The sequence below is a fragment of the Meriones unguiculatus genome, chromosome 9 (assembly GCF_030254825.1).
Source record: "Meriones unguiculatus strain TT.TT164.6M chromosome 9, Bangor_MerUng_6.1, whole genome shotgun sequence".
Taxonomy (NCBI): Eukaryota; Metazoa; Chordata; class Mammalia; order Rodentia; family Muridae; genus Meriones; species Meriones unguiculatus.
In genome coordinates, this window is record NC_083357.1 from 58,039,527 (window position 1) to 58,064,421 (window position 24,895).

At 45.6% G+C, this 24,895-nt stretch overlaps 3 protein-coding genes and 1 long non-coding RNA gene across 4 annotated transcripts in view; 2 read left to right on the plus strand and 2 right to left on the minus strand.

Moving 5' to 3' along the window:
• Positions 1-1,966: 1,966 nt before the first annotated feature.
• LOC132656482 (uncharacterized) lies at positions 1,967-2,940 on the minus strand. The gene is made up of 2 exons (XR_009594224.1): positions 2,803-2,940; positions 1,967-2,346 (listed from the first exon to the last, which is right to left on the minus strand). It is a non-coding gene; the product is annotated as an uncharacterized LOC132656482 (long non-coding RNA).
• On the plus strand, positions 2,444-12,057 carry Klhl33 (kelch like family member 33). Its single transcript, XM_021639052.2, has 4 exons — positions 2,444-3,526; positions 6,954-7,878; positions 7,990-8,157; positions 8,555-12,057. The coding sequence occupies exons 1-4, from the start codon at positions 2,794-2,796 to the stop codon at positions 9,105-9,107; spliced, it is 2,379 nt and encodes a 792-aa protein (XP_021494727.2). The 5' UTR covers positions 2,444-2,793; the 3' UTR covers positions 9,108-12,057.
• Positions 12,058-15,657: 3,600 nt separating this feature from the next.
• Positions 15,658-24,827, minus strand: LOC132656390 (uncharacterized). Its single transcript, XM_060390647.1, has 3 exons — positions 24,817-24,827; positions 23,076-23,545; positions 15,658-16,491 (listed from the first exon to the last, which is right to left on the minus strand). The coding sequence occupies exons 1-3, from the start codon at positions 24,825-24,827 to the stop codon at positions 16,316-16,318; spliced, it is 657 nt and encodes a 218-aa protein (XP_060246630.1). The 3' UTR covers positions 15,658-16,315.
• Tep1 (telomerase associated protein 1) overlaps positions 23,037-24,895 on the plus strand; it is a 45,566-nt gene continuing 43,707 nt past the window's right edge. The window contains exon 1 of the mRNA XM_021639024.2: positions 23,037-23,169. The gene's annotated coding sequence lies outside the window, so the exon portion shown is untranslated. The remainder of the gene's footprint in view (positions 23,170-24,895) is intronic.

Sequence of the window (24,895 nt, forward strand, 5' to 3'; positions counted from 1 at the left end):
ATTTGAAAAGCCCGTGCCAGGCCCAGTCTCTGCTTGCAGATCAGAATGTAGCTCACAGCTACTTTTCCAGCATCACCAGGCCTTCCTGCCACCATGCTCCCGGCCATGATGATAATAGACTGTAATCAAGTCCCAAATTAAATGCTTTCTTTTATAAGAGTTGCCTGTGTCATGCTGTCTCTTCACAGAAATAGAACACTTACTAAGACATCATCCCTCTCTATTTTTTTTTTTTTTTTTTTGCCAGACTCTAGGCCTAAAAGTGGCGTGACTGTACTTGAAAGGCAGAGGCCTGGTGCCCGGGTCCTAGAAGCTATGAGATACTGCTTAAGAGCTTAAAATACAACCAACCAACCAACCAACCAACATAAAAACCCTACTGGTTGTGTGTGTGTGTGTGTGTGTGTGTGTGTGTGTATGTGTTCATGGAGAGGCATTTGTACAAATGTATATGTGCGTGCATGTGGAGGCCAAAGGTTGATTCTATCTTCCTCTATTGCTCTTTACCTTGTTTTCTGAGACAGCATCTCTCAGTGACTTGGAGCTCCCAGATTCAGCTAGACTGGCCAGCCAGCATACATTTCTCTAGTGCCAAGATGACAGGGGCACTATTGCCTTTGGCATTGGTGCTGGGAATTGAGTTCTTTAAAAAAATAAAAACCAAACAACATTTCTACAGTTATAATGGCAATTCAAAAAGCTGAAAATAGGCATGAAAAATAGTTTTGAATGAAAAGGAAAAATCTAGTTCTAGGACTGTTCAATTTTTACTTTGTTCAACACTGAAAATGAATGGTTTTATAATGTCAAAATAAAAATTGAGATAGTTGATCCGGGAGCAGTGGCGTATGCCTAGAATCCCAGCACTCAAGGAGGCAGATGAAGGCAGATCTCCATGAGTTCAAGGAGAGTCTGGTCTACAAAGCCAGTCCAGGGCAGCCAAGGCTATACAGAGAAACCCTGTCTCAAAATAAACAAAAATAAACAATTAAGATAGTTAACCTTCTGAGTTAAGAAAGCTTTTTAACTAAAATTTTGTTTTTAGAAAATAAGGAAATGTATGAGAGGGGAGAAAAAAAAGAAAATAGGAAATGGGCCAGTGTCATATTCACACAATGGAAAATAAACCTGAGGAGAATGTAACAATTAAAAGGGACACTGAGGAATCTTAATGGGTCATATTCTGTGTTATTGGCATTCAGAACTATTTTCCTCAGATCCAATTTTCAGGCCAGATTTATAGTGGAAACTACATTCCTGAACAAACAAGTTAACCCAGAAAATCCTAACATGAATAAATAATTTCATCACCAAGTTCTTAACTCATCATGTAGGCTTTGCTTAGCAGTTTGCTAGGAAGAGAATTCTTAGTGTGAAATGTAATGTGGTCCCTAGCAAACTAAATCTCAATGTGTTTCATAACTAAAATTAAATTTTAAAACAAAAACACTGTCTCAAAACAGAAACCAAAGATTTAAAAGATGTGCGGAATGGTTCTGTTGGGGGATGGTTTTGTGCACTCTGTATTCAGATGCTGATTTCTGGACGCATCGTGATGATCATGGACTCTAGCCCTCTGGAACTAGAAGGCTCCAATAAACTCTTTCTTCTAGAGGCTGCCTTCATCAGGTGTCTTATCACAGCAGCAGAAAAGTAACCAAGACACAACTAGTTGATATTGGAGACAGCCACATTTACTGATTTCAGTTTGAGAATTTAGAACTTTGGGGATGCTGGGTACATGGTGCCGTCTACAAAGTGCTTCCTCTTTCTGAAGAAACAAGAGGAAATCCTAACTAATGACTTCAGATTCTCTTAGAGCGTGGCCCAGGGAGTAGGGAAGGACAAGCGCCATTAGAATCCAGTTTTCTGGCTGCGCTGGTGGCACATGCCTGTAATCCCTTCTCTCATGGGGCAGCCGCAGGAAGTTTGAGACTCGAGGGTAGGGCAAGTTACACAGAAGATGTTATCTATTAAAACCAGTTTTTATAAAAAAATATGTACATCTTTGATTTGCACCTTCAGTTTGGTTTTCACTGGTGTTCTGTAAAGTGTTAGGCTGCCGTGGAGGTTTTTGCTCAACCCTCCCGGGTTGTGGAGGTATAGCAATTGTATTCACAAACCCCGGAAAAAGTCAAGCAGAGGTTAAGGGATTTTTCCCTCCCCAAACCCCACCAGCTATTAAGGAAGAAGATGAGCCAAATTTCAGTTGTATAGTCTAGACTTTTCAGACCCCTTCACCAGCCTCCTCTCACTTCCAGCCACCAGCTTTGAAAACAGTCCTTCTGGCCAATATCTGCATTCTCTTTGCCTTGCAATTTCTCCCACTCAGCACATCCCTGTGACCTGCAGGTGGAAGGGAAGGGGGAAGTCATCCCAGGACTTGGCCCAGTGGGTTGGGTGTCAGCTTCCAGCACTGGGAGATGAGGGTTGAGCCCTCGGGGTAGCTATAATTAGCCAAGTGGGGGCACTGCTGAGGTCTGCACACAGCAGTGTGACTGGGATCTCGGGAACTCGAGTGAGGGCAAGCAGAAGCCTGCTGTCTCCTGCCCGGGAACTGAGCAGGGGTTGACCCTGGGCTGGATGTTTACAGGTGCTTGCGGTTTTGTTGCCCTTGGTGAACCCTTTAATCAACTCCGTATAGCCCGCTATTCCAACGTCAGTGTGTCGCTTGGGGTGGAGTGAGTGGCTGACAGCTGAACTGAAGACAGTTCTGCTTCTCCGAGTGCAGCTCGGGCATCCTTCTCCCATGCCTGCTCGCCTGCAGCTATCTCACCAGCCTGAGCCGTGAAGATGGCTCACCTTTCCTCAGACTTGGAGCACGTCTCCCTTTCTATCCAGAAGGACAGTCTTGAACTCCCCTTGCCTGCCGGAAGGACCTCCTCCTGGTCTCCCTCTCCCGATGAGGATCCTGGTTTGCTTCCCTATTCTCCGGTGGAGCATGACCCCAGCACCTTGGTTTCAGAAAGCCTTCCTTTTCCAGCTTCATCTGTGGAGAGAGGGAAGGAACGGGATGGCAGCGATGACTCAGCAGAGCCTGAGATGCTGTGTAGCACGGAGCACCCCTGGCAGTTCTTCGCTGAAGCGCAGCGGCTGCGGGAGCAAGGGCTGCTTCTGGATGAAGAGGTGTCAGTTGGGGGACAGGTCTACGGGGTACATCGGGTGATCTTGGCCGCAATTAGCAGCCTCTTCCGAGGCAGGCTGCTGGGCGGCGGAGGTCAGCAGCCCGGCTTCAGCCTCCAGGTGACCCCGAGAGGCTGGGAGGCTGCGCTGACCTTTGCCTACGAGGGCGTGCTGGGCCCCGCCCCGCGGGACGAAGTGCTGGCTGCGGCCGAGGCGCTGGGAGCGCCCCGGGTGAAGAACGCGGCTCGGCTGAGGTCAGAAGGGCTTGGCAGAGCCGGGGACGAGGGAAAGGAACTCAGGCAGGCAGAGGAGCTGAGGGAGAACCTTCGCAGCATCGAGCGTCTGTATCGCGAGGGCGTCGGGTGCGACTTGGAGCTGGAGGCAGAGGGCTACCGCCTGCGGGGTGAGGGCTCGTGGGGCAACTGCCGAGACTGCATGTCGCAGGGTTTGGTTGGTTTTGCCTTGCTAGGCCTTGCTTCCACCCCACCGAGGCACACACCTAGCCCTCACAAGTACTTCTGTATCGTTGCTCCAGCCAGTCCGTCCTTTCTGGTGCTTTTCCAGCGCCACCAAGAGATGCACATGCGCAGTTGAATTGTTTTTCTAGACGCTCGGACAGATTTGAACTGATAGTTCAGGCACTTTTTTTTTTTCTTTCCTGCCCAGTAGGTAGAATTTCCAGCCAGCTGGCTAGGGCCTAGAGGACAGCCCGAGGCAGCAAAACAAGGAGAAAGTGACTGACCCAAACAGAGTAGCCAGAGCGCCTTGACATCTAAACACACAGCAAAAGGCAGTCGGTAGGGGCCCTTCCTCTCTCCTGGGTATGTTTGACTCTGAGAGCAGACTCCAGTCTGCTTCCTCTGCACGTTACACCATGATGCATCTGACCTGGGAAATGGAGTCTGTAAGTTTAGGGCACAATGGATTTGCTTAGAGAGTCCCTAGATCGGGGCTAGTAATTTTCAAATGAAGAAATCAAGCAGGGTGTCGTGGCTCACGCCTGTAATTCCAGCACTAAGGAGACCGGACAAGACGACTACTTAGAATCTGAGGCCAGCCTGGGCTACGTAGGCCAGTGTGGACTACGGTGTGAGCTCCTATCTCACAAACCAAAATGAGAAAGGAAAGAAAAAAGGAGATCTAATAGCACCTTGACCTTATGGATATACACTGTAACACTCAGGAGGCCGAGAAAGGAGGAGTAGCGTGGGTTCAAGGCCAGCCTTGGTTGACTGTAGACCATGCCCCATCACACCAGTGCTCAGTGGAGGTGCTCCAGAGGGAGGGCTGTCCCCGAAGGCTTGCTGCGTTTCTCGTGGCACCAAGCTAGAGGGCAATACCTTAACATTTCATAAGAGTTGTGACATTCTCACTATGGTTTGGAAGGTAAACATGTTCATATCACCGTGCGGGAACCCATCACTTTCAATCCTGGGGTACAGGAATGAGTAAGAGGGAGATTCCAAGCGGCTGTGAGCTTTTTCACAATGAGTCTCAGATAAAAATGCTGCTTGGTGATATGAAAGATGAGCTGGTTTAAGCTCATTTCCCCAGAATTATAGATTTTTCTCTGTCAGCAATAGACTAGGAAGCTGTGATTGATGTTTGCTCTCTGGGAGGCACCAAGCCAGTACCTGCTGCTTAAAAAAAATCAAATCAATGGAAACATCATATCAGTTACTCTTTGAGAGGTACATATTCCACAACTGGTCAGAAGAGCGTGGAATTCACAGGAGTCATGGGGAATCCAGAGGCCTGACCAAGACTTCCTGAGACAGCTTCTAGAAGAATGTTCCTCTTTCTTACCTCAAACACAAAGCAAAAGCAAACATTAACACTCAAACACTCATCACACCGGCTCAACAATTAATATGTTACTATGTCCATTTCCTCTTACTATTTCTGGTTGGCATTTTACTGAGGGATATGCATTTTTTAAAATAAAGGAGGGTCTAGAGCGATGGCATGGTTAAAAGCTCTTTCTGGTCTTCCAGAGGACCCAAGTTCAGTTCCCAGCATCCACACTGGGCAGTTCACAACTGTCTGGCCACCTCGGGAACCCATACTCCCACACACAAAGAGACACTCTCATAAACATGATCGAAATAAGAAAAAAAAAACAACTTTTTTTTTTAAAGATTTATTTATTTTTTTATGTATATGAGTGTTCTATCTACATTTACATCTGCCAGAAGAAGGAATCAGTTCACATTATAGATGGTTGTGAGCCACCATGTGGTTGCTGGGAATTGAACTCATGACCATTGGAAGAGCAGACAGTGCTCTTAACCACTGAGCCATCTCTCCAGCCCCCCAAAAAAACTCTTAAAGGGATATTTGAGCTTTTGCTTTCTGTTTTATTTTTTATTTTGATGAAAATAAAAAAAAAATCATCAAATTGGTTGGTCGTAAGTACATTCTGCAGCCCAGGCAGGACAGGAACTCAGGATTCTCGTGTTAGCCTCCATGTCACTGGGGTCACAAAGCCTTACACATGAACCTTGTTATTTTTAATTCTTCTATACTTAAAAAAAAAAAGTTACCGTGTGTGTGTGTGTGTGTGTGTGAGAGAGAGAGAGAGAGAGAGAGAGCAGCACCGCATTCCAGGACTCCTGTGCTTTGACTGTGGAGTCAAAGGACAGCTTGCAGGAAGCAGCCCTCTCCTTCCACCATGTAGATCCCACAATCATAATTCAGGTTGTTGGTCTTGGTGACGACTCCCTTTACCCACTGGCCCATCTTGCTTGCCTGCCCCCTGCTTGTTTCTTTCTCTCCTTGAAAGTTTATTTGTTTTATTTTATGTGTATGTGAGTACCTGCATGGATGTCATGCCCCACATATGTGTCTGGTGCCTATAGCGGTCAGAAGAGGGTGTCCAGTCCCCTGGAACTGGATTTACAGATGACTGTAAGCTGCCAAGTGAGTGCTGGAAACCAAAGCTGTGTCCTCTGCAAGAGCAGCAAGTGTGCCAGGTGTGTGGCATGGGCATAGCCATTCTGACAGGATGGCTGAGACTCTTGAAGCTATAAATGGAAAACCCTTATTTTGTATACAATGCAGTGATACCTCCATAAGTTGCAAATTGCTCTATTCAGTTTGTGTTGTGTCCCCAGTTAGCAAACGCTGTTGATAGGATTTTCTCCACTGGATTCTTTAAGGCTGTTTTTCTAACTGACATGAACACTAAAACACTAAAGTGTATTCCAGATACTAACATGAGAATAATGCAGGGTACTTGAAAATGTTAAAATAAAGGCTGGGGCATGGTAGCCCATGTTAGGTCTCCATAGTGAGTTCCAGTCCAGCCAACCCTACATAGTGAGACCCTGTCTCCAAAAAGAAAGAAAGAGGGGGCTGGAGAGATGGCGCAGAGGTTAAGAGCACTGGCTGCTCTTCCAGAGGTCATGAGTTCAATTCCCAGCAACCATGTGTTCACAACCATCTAAAATGAAATCTGGTCCCCTCTTCTGGCGTGCGAGGTGTATATGCAAACACATATTATATACATAATAAATAAATCTTGAAAAAAAAAGAGAGAGAGAGGTTAAAGCAAAGATATCCTAAGTCACTATTTAGACCTATAGACACGTAAGCCAGGGAGGGGCCTGAAAGCTGCATTTTGCTTGGGATGGAATCCAGGCTTTGCACGTGCTAGACGGGTCCACCATTGTCCTACACTCCCAGCATGAAATCCATCCCATGCTGTTCCAATGTACACCACGGCTTGGCCTATGGTCTTGGGTGATGGGATCAAAGCTTGGCTACAAGTTAGGATTGTAGTTAGCTGTCTTGCAACAGTCTTGGTTCTCTCTGCTTCCTCTCCACTGTAGTGCACCGAGTGGCCCTGGCCTGTGGCAGTGAGTTCTTTGGGGCCATGCTCCTGAGTGGCATGAGGGAGTCCCAGGGTTCAAAGGTATCCCTGCGTACCATCTCTTCTCAAGACCTGAGACTCCTTGTTTCTTTTGCCTACTCTGGAGTTGTACGAGAAAGATGGCCAGGATTGCTAAGGGCTGCCCAGGCTGCGCTGCAATACCAAAGCTCTTCCTGCCTGGATTTGTGTCAGCGAGCCTTGGCACAGAGCCTCTGCCCTGCCCTTTGCCTGACTTTGTTCCCCATGGTTGAAGCCCCCGGCTTGGAGAAAGTCTGGGGGAAAGCCCACCGTTACCTCCTCACTCATCTGCCCGCTGTGGCTTTGTGCCCTACCTTCCCATCATTACCGGTCACCTGCCTGGCTGAGCTCCTGGACAGTGACGAACTCCACGTACAGGAAGAGTTTGAGGCTTTCACAGCTGCACGGTGTTGGCTGGCTGCCAACCCTGAGACCCAGGAGTCAGACGCCAAGGCCCTGCTGCGATGTGTCCGCTTTGGCCGCATGTCTACCAGAGAGCTGCGAAAGGTGCGGGCGGCGGGGCTCCCCGCACCTCTGCCCCCGGATCTGCTGTACCAGCTGATGGTAGAAGCTGAAATTCCGGGTCAAGAGAGATGGAGGGAGCCTGACCACGCATTGGTGGTGATTGGTGGGGATGGGCTTAGACCGGAAATGGACCGAAGACAGCCATCTTGCAAAGTGTGGTGGGCCCGGGCATTTCACTGTGGCATGGGTCTGGTACGAACTGTGGAGTGGTGCCGGCTCCCTAACCTGCCTGCCCCAGGGCGCTTTCGGCACGGAGCTGCGAGCCCAACAGGAAGTGAACTCTATGTGTGTGGAGGACAGGATTTCTACAGCCACACCAGCACTCTGGCTTCAACTCTCAGGTATCATCCATGTGTGGCGGCCCCCATGAGAGCAGGCAAGAGGAATTGCTAATCTAGCCAGCCATAGACTCCCAGAATCACCCTCTTCACGTCTTGTCCCATTGTGTCCAGGTGGAGCCCCAGTCAAGAAGACTGGGAGGAGATGGCACCTTTGTGCCAGGCTCGGAGCTTCTTCCCTCTGGTGGTATTTGATGGACAACTTTATGCTCTGGGTGGACGAGACAATGGTGTGGCCCTTAATTCTGTTGAGACCTATAACCCTGAACTCAATGTCTGGAGGTAAGCAGGCAAAGGAGCATCAGGGAGAAACTGGATTTGGAGCAGGCAAGCGAAGCTGGGCGTGGTGACACACGCCTGTAATCCTGGCACCGTCAAGGTGGGAGTCTAGGCTATTAGTAAGGTGTAGTTTAAAATGAATCAGGCGTGGTGGTGCATGCCTTTAATCCCAGCACTTGGGGGCAAGGACAGGTGGATCTCTGTGAGTCCGAGGCCAGCCTGGTCTACCAAACTAAGCCCAGAACAGCTCTCAAAATAAATGAATGGATGGATAGATAGATAGATAGATAGATAGATACATGCATACATACTTAGATAAATGATAGATAGATAGATAAGTAAATAAATGGAATACAGTGAGCATTCGGGTTGCCTGATCTTATGTTCTGCTCTCCCCTAGGCCAGCACCTGCTCTTCCAGCACCATGCTTTGCCCATGCAGCTGCAACCCTCGAGGGCCGACTGTATGTGAGCGGTGGCTGCAGTGGGACTGGCCAGTACTTGGACTCACTGATGCACTATGACCCCAAACTTGAGAAGCCGGGGACACTTTTGAGCCCAATGGGAGTAGCCCGGGCTGGTCATGTGATGGCTGCTCTGGGTGGGAAGTTGTATGTGGCAGGTGGAATAGGCGACACCGGGGATTTACTGAGCTTTGAGTCCTATGAGCCAAAGGCTGATTGCTGGACTCGCCTGGCGTCCTTGCCCTCCCCCCACGTGGGGGCTGCAGGTGCTGTGTTACAGGGGGAGCTACTGGTACTAGGGGGCTACAGTCACCTCACTTATGCCATCTCCCACCTAGTCCATGCCTACTGCCCGGGTCTGGACCGCTGGCTCTGCCTGGGGACTCTGCCAAGGCCTCGGGCTGAGATGCCTGCCTGCATCTTGAAATTACCCAGTGTGCAGCACATAGCTTTGGTCCCTACTCAGCACCAAAACAAACCTGCTGGGTGACGCGGCAGGATACGAGGGAAGAAGGGGTAAGACATACCATGACGGAAGGACAGAAATTATGGGAGGATGAAAAGGTCTTACTTGCTTGTTTACTTTATTGTTTGTTTTTTGAGACAGGGTTTCTTTGTGTAGGCTTGGCTGGCTTGGACTCGCTTTGTAGACTAGGCTGTCCTTGAACTCACAGAGATTCTCCTGCCTTTGCCTCCCTGAGTGCTGGGATTACAGGCATGTGCTACCACACTCGACCCTTGTTTACTTTTAAACATTATTATTATTAGAAAGATTCTTTCTGTTGTAGCTCTGGCTGGCCTCAAACTTACTATGTAGCCTGGGCTGGTCTCAAACTCAAAGTGTCCTGAGTGCTAAGATTGCATGCACTACCCCACCTTGATTGAGAGGCATGATGATGATGATGAGGATGATGATTATGATGATTGACAGGGTCTCTTGTATCCCAGGATGGCTCCCTATGTAGGCAAGGATGACCCTGAGCTCTTGATCCTTCCACCTCCAGCTTGATAAGAGTTGGGATCACAGACATATACTATCACCCCTGATTTGTGCTAGTGAGCAAATTCAGGACTTTCTGCATGCTAAGCAGATACTCTGCCTACTTAACTATACCCTTAACCCTAAAAGAAGGCTTTATTTTTTGTTTGCTTGTTTTGTTTTAATATTTGTTTATTTAATGTGTGGATGTTTTGCTTGCATGTATGTGAACACATGTGTATCCTGTGCCTGTAAGGACCAGAAGAGGGTGCCAGATTCTCTGGAAATGGAGTTAACAGGTGTTTGTGGTCAGCAGTGTAGGTGCTTGGAACTGAACTCTGGTCCTCTGGAAGAGCAAACCACTGAGCCATCTCTCCAGCCCCTTATTTTGTGATTTGAGGCAGTCTCATTGTGTAGTGCAGATAAGAGCTTTATTTTTGATAGCATTTTACTCCATACTGGACCTTGAAGCTCATAAACTCTCTTTGTGTAAATGATCTCAACTAAGAAAAAGGTGATTCTGGTACTCATGGGAAATGGGCCTTGGGGAAAGGATTGACAAGTAATACTCAGGTAAGAGAGGCAACCGGGAAGAAGTCCACAATAATTAAAGAGGATTTTTTTTTTTCAAGACAGAGTTTCTCTGTGTAGCCTTTGCTGTTCTGGACTCGCTTTTTAGAGCAGGCTGGCCTTGAATTTACAGTGATCTGCCTGCCTCTGCCTCCCAAGCACTGGGATTAACAGCCAGCGCCACCACATCAAGCCTTAAAGAGGAATTTCTGATAAAAGAAGTACAGTTAGTTGGGAGCTAAAATTGGAGCTTGTTGGTAGAGTACCTACTTGAAATGTGCAAGGTTTTGGTTCAATAATCTCCGGAAGAAAAAAAAAATCAAACTTTTGTAGTCAGAAAGTATAGGGACCAGAAAAACATTGGGTCAATTTGGAAATGGATGGAGGAATGTGGAAGGATTTAAATAGTCCTCCCTTTCTTGGCACTTGTGCATTTTACTCTCTCATCTGCAGGTCACCTGCATTCTTCTAACAACATTCTTTCTCGGGTAGTTTTGTAGGCCCACCTTTGCTTCCTAGGCTCCCTGTAGAATCTTCTGGTTTCTACCTGAGGCAGAACTCCCCATTAGTTCTGGACATGGTGGTGTACACTGGGAATCCTGGCACTTGAGAGATGGAAGCAGGACGACCGGGACTTGATACTGTTTCAAGAAAACCAAACCAAACCCAAGAAAACAGACAAAAACACCAGAAAGAAGATTCTCCCATCAACATTTGCACAGCACAGGGACTTGAAGCCAGGCAGGTCTACCAGGCTCAGATGGGCATATTCAGGGGGTAGCAGAGGAGAAAGACAGGCCAACGAGAAAGTATCCATGGTAGAAAATGGAGAGTATGAGGTTGAAAAGATGGGAGGAATCAACTCAAATGTCTTTTCTTCCCTTAAGATGAATTCAGAAATCAGGACTAGAAAAGGGACAATTGTGTTTGGTCCCATGGGATTAAGAGGATGGAAGAACATGGCTGAGGAAAAGTGCAAAATAAAAGAAAGCAGTTGGAAAAGAAGTTTCTTCTAGGCAGTCTCTTCCCTTTTGAATTATTTTGAACCTGTTTTCCCCTACTTTTTGTTTAGGTTTTTGTTTGTTTTGTAGTTGTTTTAGACACGGTCTTATGTAGCCTAGGCTACCCTGGAACTCATTGTTTAGCTGAGGATGACCTTGAACTTCTGATCCTCCTGCTTCCAACACCAGAGTGCTGGGACTACAGGTGTAGACCACCATGTTGAGCAATGTGTCTTTGTTTAAGGTAGGCAAGGAATATAGTTGAAAATGAAAAAGGTTACATAGAATATATAAAAGAAAAAGAAGACTGAAGAAGGAAAGAAAGAAAATTTGGGAGATGAACATTTTTTTTCCTTGAAACCGTTGCAAGAAAAAATAGGAATTTCTGATGAAAGATTTGTTCATAAAGATGGGCTTAAATAAACATTTCGTATGGACAAAATTATTCTTGTCTGAATGTCCCTGCTATAAACAGCATTGGAAGTAAAAGTCCCTGTAATTTGGCTTCTATATCATGATTCTCTGAAACCACCCTCCATTCATCGTTACCATGATCTTCTCACCGAGGAGCAATCCTTGGGCACCCTTGTTTCCCCTCATCTTTCTTCAGAGTCTGACTGATTGAAACTGAATCTCCTTCTAAAACTGTCTCTTCTCCTGGCTCCAGAGGCAGCATAACCTCCTAGGTTAGCCTTCCAGCCTTCTCTAATCAATCCAAAGGCAGAGATCCTCCCCAAGGAGTGTGCTTTGTCTCTGGTGAAGCTGCCAGCAAGGGCTGAAAACTATGCTTTAGGTTTGAGCATTGACAATGGCTGACCTAGACTGAAAAACTTAACTAACCCACAAAATTATTCTCTGACAGCCACACATATGCCACAGTACATACAGCCGCCCCCGCCCCCAACACACATCATGTACTCACACGTAACAATAAATAGACAACTGTACAGGAAGATTATGTAATAGAATTGTGGGATGGAGAGGTTTTGGAGATAATTTAATTCAAACATTTTGTTTTTTAAAGATTTTTTTGTTTGGAAATTTGAAACATGCATATACTGTATTTTCTGTATCAAATCTGGACCCTCTTCCCCTCCAAACCCTCTCATAGTTAGCCACTTTACCCTCCCAATTTCATGTGTTCTTTTTTATATCCCAATGATTCCACTTAGCATGGGGGTCTCTGGAACCACCAGGGCTAGCAGAGTAACACTCCAAGAGAAGCAAAAAGGAAATCAGGTCCAGCATGACTTAGTAGGGGCTGATTCAGACTTCCAAAGTTTGACCCCCCAACAGTTTAGGCATATTTAAGTGTCGTACATTCTGGAAAAATGTTTCCTGATGCAACACAATCTCCTTTGCACAAGGAAGCATAATTACATCTAAACTCAACTCAAAGTACATGTAACTTCTTCCAAGAAGATGGGTTCTAGAGTTAGGCTGCATGTGTTAGTTTCCCTAGTGAGCTGTGAGTGCAAGGATCTTTGTGCTTCCAACACTACCAGTACAGGCATGGGGTTTCTGGACATGATGGTGTTGCTGCACACATAAACTCACATGGCCCATGACTGAATGCACAAGACCTGCAAAATCCAAGCCAGACAAAAGCTCCAGCATAGACAAGGAAGGGTTTCACAGACAACACCCTAGTTGGGTAGCTATTGGCAATTGATGGCTGATGGGGATGGAAGAATGAAGCTCTTTTCCCCACTACATTACATCTGTCTATCTATCTATCTATCTATCTATCTATCTATCTATCTATCTATCTACCTACCTACTTTGTGGCATATTCTGCTTTGCTTCTGCTACTGTGATAAAACCTTGACCCAAATCACCTTGGGAAGGAAAGGGTTTATTTCATTTTATAAGCCCATCTGTGGAAGGAAGGAACTTGAGACAGGAGGCAGGAACTTAAGCAAAGACCGTGGAGGGATGCTGCTTACTGGCTTGCTCTTCATGGCCTGCTCAGCCTGCTGTCTTGTACAACCTAGGACCATCTGCCCAGGGGCGGCTCTGTCCATAGTAGCAAGGCTCTCCCACATCCGTCATTAACCAAGAAATTACCTCACAGATGTGCCCATAGGCCATGCTGATAGAGGCAAATCCTCAATTGAGGATCCCTCTTCCCAGGTAGCTCTAGTGTGTGTCAGGTTGTCAAAATATAGCCAGCACAGTGTATATGCAGGTGTCAGAGGAGAATTCTGGGGAGATAGTTCTTTTTTCACAGGGGGTTCCAGAGAATGAACCTAGGTCATCGAGCTTTCACAGTTAGTGCTTTCACACACTGAGCTGTCATGCAGGCATCCATAAGCAAAAAGAGTGGTTTTATGAGTGTCGCCAGTAGGTGATAGAACTACATGAGGACTGAAAGGCTGGTTTACAGCCACCGGTCAGGTTCGAAGACAGGAAAGTAATTAGGACAGGATGGTCCTGTCACTTTCTGATGAGTATAGACTATGTTCTAAATCCTAGCTAATCTCTGGGATCAAGGGGTTGTAGATAAACAGTGTAAATTTATTACAGTTCCTGAGAACTACTGAAGACTTACGTGTTTACATATATATATAATATATACATACATATGTGGATCCATGTTGTTCATGAATTGTTACTGTGGCTCACTCAGAATATACTGACCCTTGTTCCCTCCTAGAATAATGAAGCAGATAAAGCCTTCAAGGCCTACTGAGCTAGAATCACAAACACCGGTACAAGTCCCAATTCAGCTGCTGCTTTGGTATCTATGATGAGCCATTCAGTCAGTTTCTATGCTAGCGTCCTAATTCGTAATATTGGCTTATACTATAATTGCCTACACTATAAACACCAGTGTTACCCTGGTTCTAAATATGGAGGCATATTTGAAAACGTGGCCTCCCTAGGTGACAAATCGAGTTCCTAGGACGTGTCCTTTTAGATTAACAATGCCAAGTACAGTGGTCAGTGTGTTGTAGCAGGCCTCTGAGAGTGAGAGTCGTATTCCAGTTTAATGGTACTCCCAAGACAGGGCTGTAAGTTCATACGGACTCCAACTGGGCCCAAAGTCTCTAGCTGGTAAGCGTTCTCCAACTGTGGTGGTTCAAATAGGTATGGCGCCTAGAGACTCATGCTCAAATGCTTGGCCCATGGGGAGTAGCACTATTAGAAGGTGTGGCCTTGTTGGAGTAGGTGTGGCCTTGTTGGAAGAAGTGTGTCACTATGGGGGCTGGCTTAAAGGTCCCCTATGCTCAAGCTCCGACCAGTGTGGAACAGTCTCCTGATGCTTTTGGATTAAGATGTAGAACTCTATACTCTTCCAGCACCAAGTCTGCCTGCATGCTGCCATGCTTCCCGCCATGGTGATACTGGACTAAGCATCTGACATTGTAAGCCAGCCCTAATTAAATGTTTACACACACACACACACACACACACACACACACACACACACACCATGAGCTGCCTTGGTCATGATGTCTCTTCACAGCACTAAAACCCTAACTAAGAGAGAGAACATTGGAAGCAGGGTGAGACTGTGTAATCTCAAAGCCTGGTCCCTGTGACCTCCTTCCTCCAACAGGCTACACCTCCCAACCCTCCCTAAACAGCCCCATCTGGGGATGAAGTTCAGACATCTGCGAGACTGTGGGGCCTATTGCTCACTCGAGCCACCACAGAGAGGAAGAAAAGAATGTTGGAGAAGATGCCATGCAGGTCTGACTTTTAATAGAAAATAAAAACCAAAAACCAACCCCATGGTTCAGAATGCAGAGACTTTAATAATGGCCCGCTACAAGAAACCACGGTGATTGGGGAACACTACAAATCTGGATTGCTTGAATTGGAATGTGTCTGTCTGTTTGTCTGTTTCTTTGTTTATTGAGGGAGGAAAGGTGCATGATGCTGTGAGACATGAGGCCCGACTGGACCTGTTTGGGGGCTGTGAAAGTAGAAACACTGAGTAAAAGAACTATCTATCCACCCCTCCTTTTTTTTTCAGGGGGCAGGGGTTTGTTTTTACAAGAAAGGTTTTCTCTGTGTGGCCTTGGCTGTCTTGGACTCACTTGTAGACCAGGCTGGCCTTGAACTCACAGAAATCCAGAGATCAATCTGCCTCTGCTGGGATTAAAGGCATGTGCTACCATGTCCCGCCTATCCATCCCTTCTTAAGATAAACTTACATAACCTGAAGTATATAATGGACTTAAAGGAATTGAGTTTCAGAGGACGACATAAACTCTATTTTAGGTCTAGGCCTGACTTTAAAAAAAAAAAAAAAAGCATCAGTCCCAGGAAGTAGGCCCTACGTCACCAATTCCAGGAACAAGACCATAAAATCCCCTACCCAAGGGGATTTGAAGTAACAAAAATGGGAAGATATCTTATCCCGGGATGGGGCATCTGTGCTGGGCAGTCTTATCTCACCCTGTAGTTAAACGTTCGTGGCACAGGAATGCAGCCCATCGACTGACCACCTGGATGCAAGCCAAGGAGGAACTGACCCGTGTAACTTCCCTAGCACCCACCAATTAGGTTTTAGGTTACCTAACCCTTGCAAGAATTCCCCTAGTTTCCTATAAAGAGTCCTGTGTGCCTTTGTCTAGGGTTGCCATTTTGTAAAATGGTTTGACCCTTGCATGCAGGTTTTAGAGAAATAAAACACTCTTGCCAATTGCATATGTGAGTAGTGGTGTCGGTGCGGTGATTTAGGACTTAACAAGCTCACAGGACAATTTAAAAAGAACTTGAGCTGGATTTGGTGGTACACAGGTGGAGATCAGATAACGGCCTGCAGGTCTGTTCTCTCCTCCCTCATTATAGGAGGCTCAGGAGACCTTGGGTGGATCAGGAAGACATGTGTGGGCCCCGTCAAGAAGCAAGCTGCCTCTTGCTTCTCGGATTGCTCCCTGCCATGATCCCAACATTTACAAACTGCTGATAGCTGGAGGAAGAGCTCATCCAAGGGAAGATTCTGTGGGTGGAACAAATCAGGGAGAAGGGGAGGGAGTCAGGAAGGGGTAGGGCCAGATCCATGTTAACGTATCTACTGGTGTCATCCTTGTTCAGGTCATGTTTGAGCAGCCATATTGGTGAGACTTCGTGGGTGTGACTTCTGACATTTCTAGGAGATAAAATCTCATAGCAAACTCCTTCATCCCGTGGCTCTTACAATCCCTCCTCTCTTCCACAGTGATCCTGAGCCTTAGTTTCAGGCATTGTTTTGTAGATGTATCTGCTGGGAATGGGCTTCACAACTGCATTTTGATTGGTTGTAGTTTTCTGTAATAGTCTGTCTGTTGCCAGGAGAAATTTTCTTGATGAGGGGTGAGGAGTACATTTACCTATGGGTGTAAGGGCAAATATTTACAATGTAGTTAGGGATCGTGCTGGATAGTTTTCCGTCAACTTCACACAAGCTAAAGTTACCTGAGAAGAGGGAAACTCATTTAAGAAAATACCTCTCTAATATCAGGCTGTAAGCAAGCCCGTAGGACCTTTTCTTAATCAGTGATTGATGAGGGAGGGCCCAGCTCATTATGGGTGGTGTGAAGAACAAGACCGCTGTCTGAGAGTCTATAATGTAATCACTGTTTCTTCCTGGTGGAGACTTCAAGATTATATGTTAGCCTTCTTTTTTTTTTCTTTTTGTAAAGACAAGTAATAGAACCATATGCAGAGTGGTTTTTTAAAAAGTAAAGCTGATGGTGGTTAAACAGCAGAAATATACGCTATAAATCTAAGTTATCGGCGATGAAGGGAAAAGTGTTCAGGTAAAACCAATGGTGTCTCCCTCCCACACCCTCCCGCCCAATGGTGTTTTTATTCCCAACCAGCTTACTCCCTTTGGAGCTTCTTTTTTTTTTTTAATTATGATATTGTTATTTTATTTATTTATTTTCCTTTTCTTTTTCTTTCCAATTCTTTTATTCCTTTGGAGCTTCTTATCAGACGTTTGTCCTTCCCAGTTCAAAGTCTATCTTCTCCAGGATGTTGCTGGAAATTCCCTAAACCAGACAAACTATATATACCTGTAGTTTGTGCTTTGCCCTCGACAGAAGTTTGTTGAATCATACTGGGGGAGTGCAATGAGTGAGAAATAAAACTGACTACAGCAAGCAATATTAATAGATATAAGGGTCTTTTGAAAAGGACTTCCTCAGCCTGCAAGGTGACTCTGCTGGTAAAGGTGCGCTGACGAGTCTGACAACAGAGTTTGCTCCCTGGAACCCGCTTGGTGGAAGTAGACAGGCAACTCCTGCCAGTTATCTGATCTCCGCAGATGTGCTACGGGGCATGCATGTATGTGTGCACACACAAACCAGATAAAAATGTAATAAGAATGTTTAAAAGGCTTCCAAAGATTGAAGGGAAGAAATACTGTCAACTCAGAGGCAAATCAGTGTAGTTAATATCCAGTGGCCACTGAAGCTCAATGTCCCTCAACAACAATTAGGGGTGTAGGTAATAGAGAGAGGAAAATGAGCTGGGGAAGAATGGAAAAAGAAAAAAAGGTAACAGAGTACATGTGACATAAAAGTAGGACTTTGGGGGAGAAGGAGCAGAGCAAGAGGGAGACAGGCCACTGAGGAAATGGGCAAACAAGAAGAAAATATAAAGACATGTGCACATGAAAATGCCATAATTATAGGGGGAGGATGGTGTGAATATAATCAAATACATGGTATGAAATTCTGTGAGAATTAATAACAATGTTTACGAAACAACATGTCATGATTAAATCCGTTATTTTGTATGCTAACTTAAAAAAATAAATTTTAGAGACTGGAGAGATGGCTTAGTGGTTAAGAGTCCTGGCTGTTCTTCCAGAGGACCTGGGTTCTCTCCCCAGCACTCATGTCAAGTGACTCACAACCACCTCCAACTCCAGTTCCAGGGGACACAGTACCTCTACCCTCCCTCCCCCTTGGAGGGCATCCATGCACATGCCTACACACAGACGCACAAGGAGATGTTAAAAATAAAATTAATCTAAAATTATTTTTTTTCTGTTTTGAGCCAGGGTTTCTGTGTAGCCTTGTTTGTCCTGGACTCACTTTGTAGACCAGGTTGGCCTTGAACTCAGAGATCTGCCTCTGTCTGCCTCCCTGAATGTTGGGATGATAGGCATGCACCACAGTGCCCCTGGCTTAAAAAAAAATGTTTTTTAAGTGAGTGGTTCTCTAAGCACTTGAAGATAAAGAAAATATAATATTTGAGAACTAAATGAATTCAAGGTAGTGGAAAACAGCAGTGTCTCATTGGCTCTGATTAGTTACTTGATTTGGCAAAACTCCCAATTCAACAAAGATTTTAATCTAAAGAAGCAATGATTCAACTCAAAGAAGTAAATATGGGCAATGAACATTTAGCATCATCCATCCACTTAAAAGACAAGCTGAGTTTGGACTTGGTGACCATCTTCTTAGTCAAAAGTTTTCTCTCTTCCAAGCAAAGAAAGCTTATGTTTTCTCCCAATCCCAGCAGAAATGTGCTTTAGGATTCAGTCAGTGGCTGTCTTAGGCTAGGATCAGAGGGAAGGGGAGGAGGACCTCCCTTAACAGTGGATTGGGAGAGGGACATGGGTGGGGAAGAGGGAGGGTGGGACTGGGAGGGGAGGATGGAGGGAGGTACAGGGGGATAAGTGAATAATCTGTAATTAATAAAAAAATAAAAAATATATACACAGGCTTCCTAAAAAAAAAAAAGAAAGAAAGAAAGAAAGAAAATGAGTCCAATTTTTAATTTTGTTTTCTACTGTTCGAAACAGGATCTCATTATGTGGCCCCAGATGGCTTGGAGCTTGGTCTCAAACATGCAGCAGCAATTCTCTTGCTTCTGCTTAGACTACAGGCATATAATTATGTCTGCCAAATTATTAATGTACATACTTATTGTTTGGTTTCAGACATCTCTCAGTCCCTATCTGCTGTAGGGTGTGGCTGGCATATACTGCCAATCCCCAGTCCAGGGGCAGCACTTCCCCTCTCCCAGAAGCTCTTCATTGTATAATCTACACATTTTGGTCCCCAATCCTCCCCACCCCCGCTCTCCACTCTCACTCCCCTCTCTCTTTCTCCCCCTCCCCCTGCATCGTGGCTAAGAGCTGCTTCCACATTTATATACTATAACTTCCTCTTGTAATTAGCTCATTCTGTCCCATCTATCACTTACGATTCAGGCTGGAAGGTGTATTCCTTATTAAACCTGTTAAATAAAAATGACAGGAAACCACTGTTTTGGATAAAGTTTCTACATTATGGCTCAACAGGCTAAAGCTAAAGACTGTGTGGTAGATACATACCTACAATCCCACAGCACCAGGAATATGGAGGTAGGAGAATCACTTCACATTCAAGCCCAGCCTAGTCTACATATTGAGTTCTAGGACAACCAGGACTTTGTAGTAAGACTATCTCAAAAAACCGAACCAACTGACCAAATAAACAAATACTCACGCTGCAGAGATGGCTCAGAGGTTAAGGTGGTTCATAGCAATCTATAATGAGATTTGGTGCCTCTTCTGGCATGTAGGCACACATGCGGGAGAACACTGTAAATAATATGTAAGTCTTAAAAAATACTTATTAATGTTAAAGCTTAATAACACTGAGTTGCTCACCTGAACTGAGATCTCGGGTCCAAGAGATGGTGGGCACGGTTTGAACCCAGTTTCAGTTGCTATGATAGGGAAGATTTCTTTGCTTTTACCAAATTTACTTGATGTTAACTAATTATTTTTCTATTGCTAAGTGCCCCTGGTCAGCAGTTGTAAGGAAAGTAGCTGAGAGGCCGATCTACCTTTCGCTCTTTCGTCTTTGCCTCTTTGCCTCCTTCAGCCTTTCTGTCTATAAAACCAGTGTTTCCTGCTGAGCCTACAGGGATGTATATTTTCTGAGATGTTGCTCAATTCTAGAATGACACATAACTAAGATCTTTAAAGATGACGAGTGTAGTTTTGCAGTGGAGTGCCTGTTTAGCATGCTTCTGGCTCTGAGTTGGACCTACAGCACCATCATTCCAGAAAATGAAAGGTCATAGATGGGGTCTCTCCTTTTCTTGATATGTCTTTTATAATGGTTATCATTTCTATATGTAAGATATTTATTTATTTTAATTTAATGTGTATGAGTGTTTGCCTGCATGCATGTAATGCGTCACATGAGCGCACTGTACAAAGAAGCCAGAAGAGGGATTCAGATCCTCTGGAACTGCAGTTACAATAGTTAGCCACCATGGAGGTGCTGAGAACCGAACCCTCTGCAAAAGCAGCCACAGTGCTTCCGACTGCTGAGTCATATGGAAACTATTCTTGGTTGTCAACTTGTGGAACGCCAGGTTCACAGGACCCTCAGAGACCATCAGGAGACGACTCCATGCAATTGCAAGAGAGCTTTATTACGAGAGCGATCGAACTCAGGACCTAAGTCTCACTGATGCAAGAGTAGAGAAGTGGGACCCTGAGCTCTGAGTGAAGTTTAGCAGGGCGGGGTGACCTTTTCTGAGGCACACAATCACAATGGCTATTTTTCTAAACCATATTTGAAACATTGGGGAGAATTTTCCCACCTGACTCTCAACCAATTCCCATTGATTATTGCCAGGGAGTTTGTCTCTATTTTCTATGAAGCATTTATTCTGTTATATTTCCTGGAGGCTGTTGCTAGGAGAGTTAACTTTGTTATCTGCCAGGTGTACGTTCTGTGATATTTTCTGGTTCCTGAATTCAGTTCCCAGTCAAGATCTTTATTTCAAAATGGAATTATATTCAGGCTAACTTAAACTCTTCACTTGACCCATTTGAAAAGAGGGAACTCCAAATAAGGAACTGCCTCCATCAAATTGGCTTATGGGCATGTCTGTGGGACATTTATTGTTATTATTATTGTTATTATTATTATTAATTGGTGGGGACGGCCAAGGCCACCATGGACAGTACTACCCTTGGGTAGATGGGCCTAGGCTGTCTGAGAAAGTTAGCTGAGCAGAAGCAGGAGCAAGCCAGTAAAGCAGCACTCCTCTGTCGTTTCTATCTTGGCTTCACATGAAGATAGTAGGTTTCTAAGTGGGGATCAGGGGGGAAACCCTTTCATTCCTAAGTTACTTTGGTCAGTTTGTTTGTTTGTTTTTTTAAATCACAGAAGCAGAAAGCAAAATAGGACATCCTATTCCATTAATTTTGCATAGCCCTTCTTTTAGATTTTTGAGGTCTTGTGGCAAGGGTTAGCAGACTCATCTCCTTTCCCTATAGCGAGGTTGAGATTGAGACTGATGGCTATTTATATGGGTGGTACTGCACCCTTGGGATGTTTTCAGTCACTGGTTCTCTCTCACTCTACACACACGCAAACACACACTTCTCACAATCAGGATTATTTTTGGCATTTAATAGGTAGAACCCAAGGTTGCTAGGCATTTAGTAACTGTGCAGAGCACTTCCACAGTGAGGGGGCCTTCTTATGTTTACAATTTTGAATGATGCTGCCAGCCATTGGAAATCCGCTGGGCCAGGTAGTGGTGGCACGTGCCTTTAATCCCAGCACTCAGGAGGCAGAGGCAGGTGGACCTCTGTGAGTCCCAGGCCAGCCTGGTCAGCAGAATGAGTTCCAGGACAGCCAGGGCTACATAGAGAAACCCTGTCTCAAAAACAAAACAACAAACTAAATTGAACTGAAATTACTATTTATCTTTAGTTTTATGTTTGTTTGCAAATACTCCCTAAGAAACCCAGCTGGAACTTGAGACCCCTCTGCTTCAGCCTCTAAATTCTCTGGAATTATAGGGGTCTGCTACCTTACCTGACTAGTGGTACGTTAAATAGAAAACATTTTTTGTTCATGGGTGTTTTGCCTCCATGTGTTATCTGTGTGTATGTGCATTCTGGGTGCTCTCAGATGTTAGAAGAGTTACCAGTGGTCGTGACGCACAATGTGGGTGCTGGAAACTGAACCTGAGTCTTCTGCAAAAACAAGTTCTCCTTATTTCTAAGCCATTAGAGGACTGCCTGGTCTACATAGTGAGTTGCAGGCCAGACGGGGTTATATTATCGGTAGGCCCTGTATAAACACCCCCACCCCCAAAATAAAAATTTAAAAAGGCTGATTGCTGGGCATGGTGGTGGTGCAAGCCTTTATTCCCAGCAAGCGGATGTCTGTGAGTCAGAGGCCAGCCTCACCTACATAGCGAGTTCCAGGAGAGCCAGGGCTACACAGAGAGACCCTGTCTCAAAAACCGACAACAACAAAGGTTTATTATCTCAGGTAGTTTTTCACAGTAACAAAAAGATAACCGAAATGATGACTCAAATACCATGGGCGGAGTTAACTCTATGATCTTCCTGCCTGAGCCTTCAGGGCTGGGATTAAATGTGTGTGCCTTCATTCCGGTTTTCATTTCTTGACTCTCTTGCTTTTGGCCTGTGGTAAAGCGGTCCTTGGATGGTGTGGAGTGGGGTTGGAAATTGTTCATTTCCATGGTGGGTAAGAGGAAACAGAGGGCAGAGAAGGGAACTGACTTTCTCAGCCCCTTCAAGGGCACACTCTCAGAGATCTAACTTCCTTTCTATGGGTTTCACCACCTTCCAAAAGCTGGCCAACCTGTCATGAGACTAGCTCATAAGCCTCTGGCGTGCGTTGTTGAAATACATAAAACCATCAGAACATGACTCTTTTGGGTGGGGTATAGCTCAATTGGTAAAGTTGGCCTGGCCGGGAGTACGGATCCCTAAACTGTACAAATCAAACTGGGTGTGGTTAGCCCAAGCCTGCAGTCCTGGCGTTTTATGCGTATATTACCCGCGGCAATCCTGCCTGCAGCCCCGCCCAGGTCACTGCCCCGCCCTGACCACAGCCCCGCTCCTCCTCCCTTGCCCAGCCTCGCCACTGTGTCTTCCTGAGTGCTGTTTTCCTTTCAGTTCTCTGCTTCCCACCTTTCCACGCGCTTATCCAGGCCGTTTTCTGCTCCCTTTTGCGGAGAACCAACGCGCCCCTCATTGCGCACAGCTTTTCCAGTCCCGAGAGCAGGTAGAGTCCTGGCTGAGACCTGTGTGGCTGGACTCTGGGAAGGGCCTCCGGGCGGGCGAGCGCAGTGCAGCTGCCTAGTCCTTCCCGGCCGCCGCTGGCTGGGAAGAGTTGTGGGGGAGGGGAAGATGATGGCCCAGGAGAATGGGTTCCTTTTGCCTGGAAGGAGGGAGTGGTCGTCACAGAAAGGGGCGCTGTGACCACTTTTAGCAACAGAAAGTTGCTAGACCGTCCACTACGGTTAACAGAGATGGACACCAAGGTGCCGACAGGGCACCTTCTGAGACCAGAATAGCGCCTGCAAAGCCAAAGAAAAGGGGCGGAGGTACCAGTGGAGGCAGATATCCGTACTTGTATATGCACAGAAAGCGTTTGAATGCTAGTATAAAACTACCCATAGCAGCTATCTCAGGAACACGGGGAGGAACTTCTAAGATTTCAGAGGTTCATCAGAATCTCCCTAAACTCCAGAGAGGAAAAAAGTTACATGCCTTGGTTTTTCTGTTAACCTAAAATTTTATTTGAGAACTTGTTTTTCAGTCGTGGATTGTGCCCGCTGTGGTTGTGTACACCTTTAATCCTGGCGCTGGGGAAGCAGAGGCAGGTGGTTCTCTATGAGTTGGAGGGTATCTTTATATAGTAGTTCCAGGTCAGCCAGACCTACGTAGTGAGGCCTTGTCTCAATACATAACACATACGTACATACATACATACATGCATACATACAATCTTGGATTAATTCTGATATTCCTTATTGCTCATTGTGTGTGTGTGTATACATGTTTGTATATTCAAGAGTATGCGTGTGTGGATGTATATACAAGAATGTGGAGGCTAAAGGGTCATATCACCTTATTTTTGGTAGGCTGGCTGGCTGCTTGCTGTAAGAATCTACCTATCTCCCACTGTTGGGACTCTAATCACAGACAACCGGGCCTTATTTTTCATGTGGCTGCTTTATCAACTGACCCAGCCTTTTTGAACAAAGTCTCCTATAGTCCAGGGTGGCTTTGATCTTTTAACTTGCTGTGTAGCCAAGGATGACCTTGAACTCCCAATCTTCCTACCTCTGCCTCATGTGCTAGGAGTGTAGGCGAGGAGTGTAGGTGTGTGTCAGACCTGCCTGCCGTTACTGCTTGCTTTTTTTTTTTTTTGTACAGAGACATGAGGGGAATAAGCAGGACACACTTTCTTTGGAGAAAGAGAGTGTCAGTGTAACTCACATAGATCTGGAATTTGCTCTGCAGCCCAAGCTAGCCTCCATGTTCTTATGCCCTCCTATTTAGCTGTGATTCCATGCAGGTCACCACCATGTCAGGCTTCTTTTTCCTTCTAATCTTCTGCTTTTCCTTTTCCCACCTTGTTCCCTAAGAATTCTCTGAATGGGGGTGGGAGGAGAAGGCCAAGAAGATGGTTCTGTGGCTAAAAGTGCTTGCTGTGCAATCCTGACCACCTGAGTTCAATCCCCAGCTCCCATTGTCTGGGGGAGAGAACCAACTTTTAAGGGTTGTCTTCTAACCTCATACATGCTGTGATCATGTGTGCCCAAACTTACAGACACCCCTCTCTCTCCCTGCACATAAACACAAACATAATGATCATGATGATGATGATCATCTGATTTTAAAAAGAAATAAAAATTTTGTTTACGCTCTGCGCATCACTGGCACAAACAGATGAATGTGGAGTTGATATGTTTCTTGCACAACCCATCACCTGTTCTGTCCTT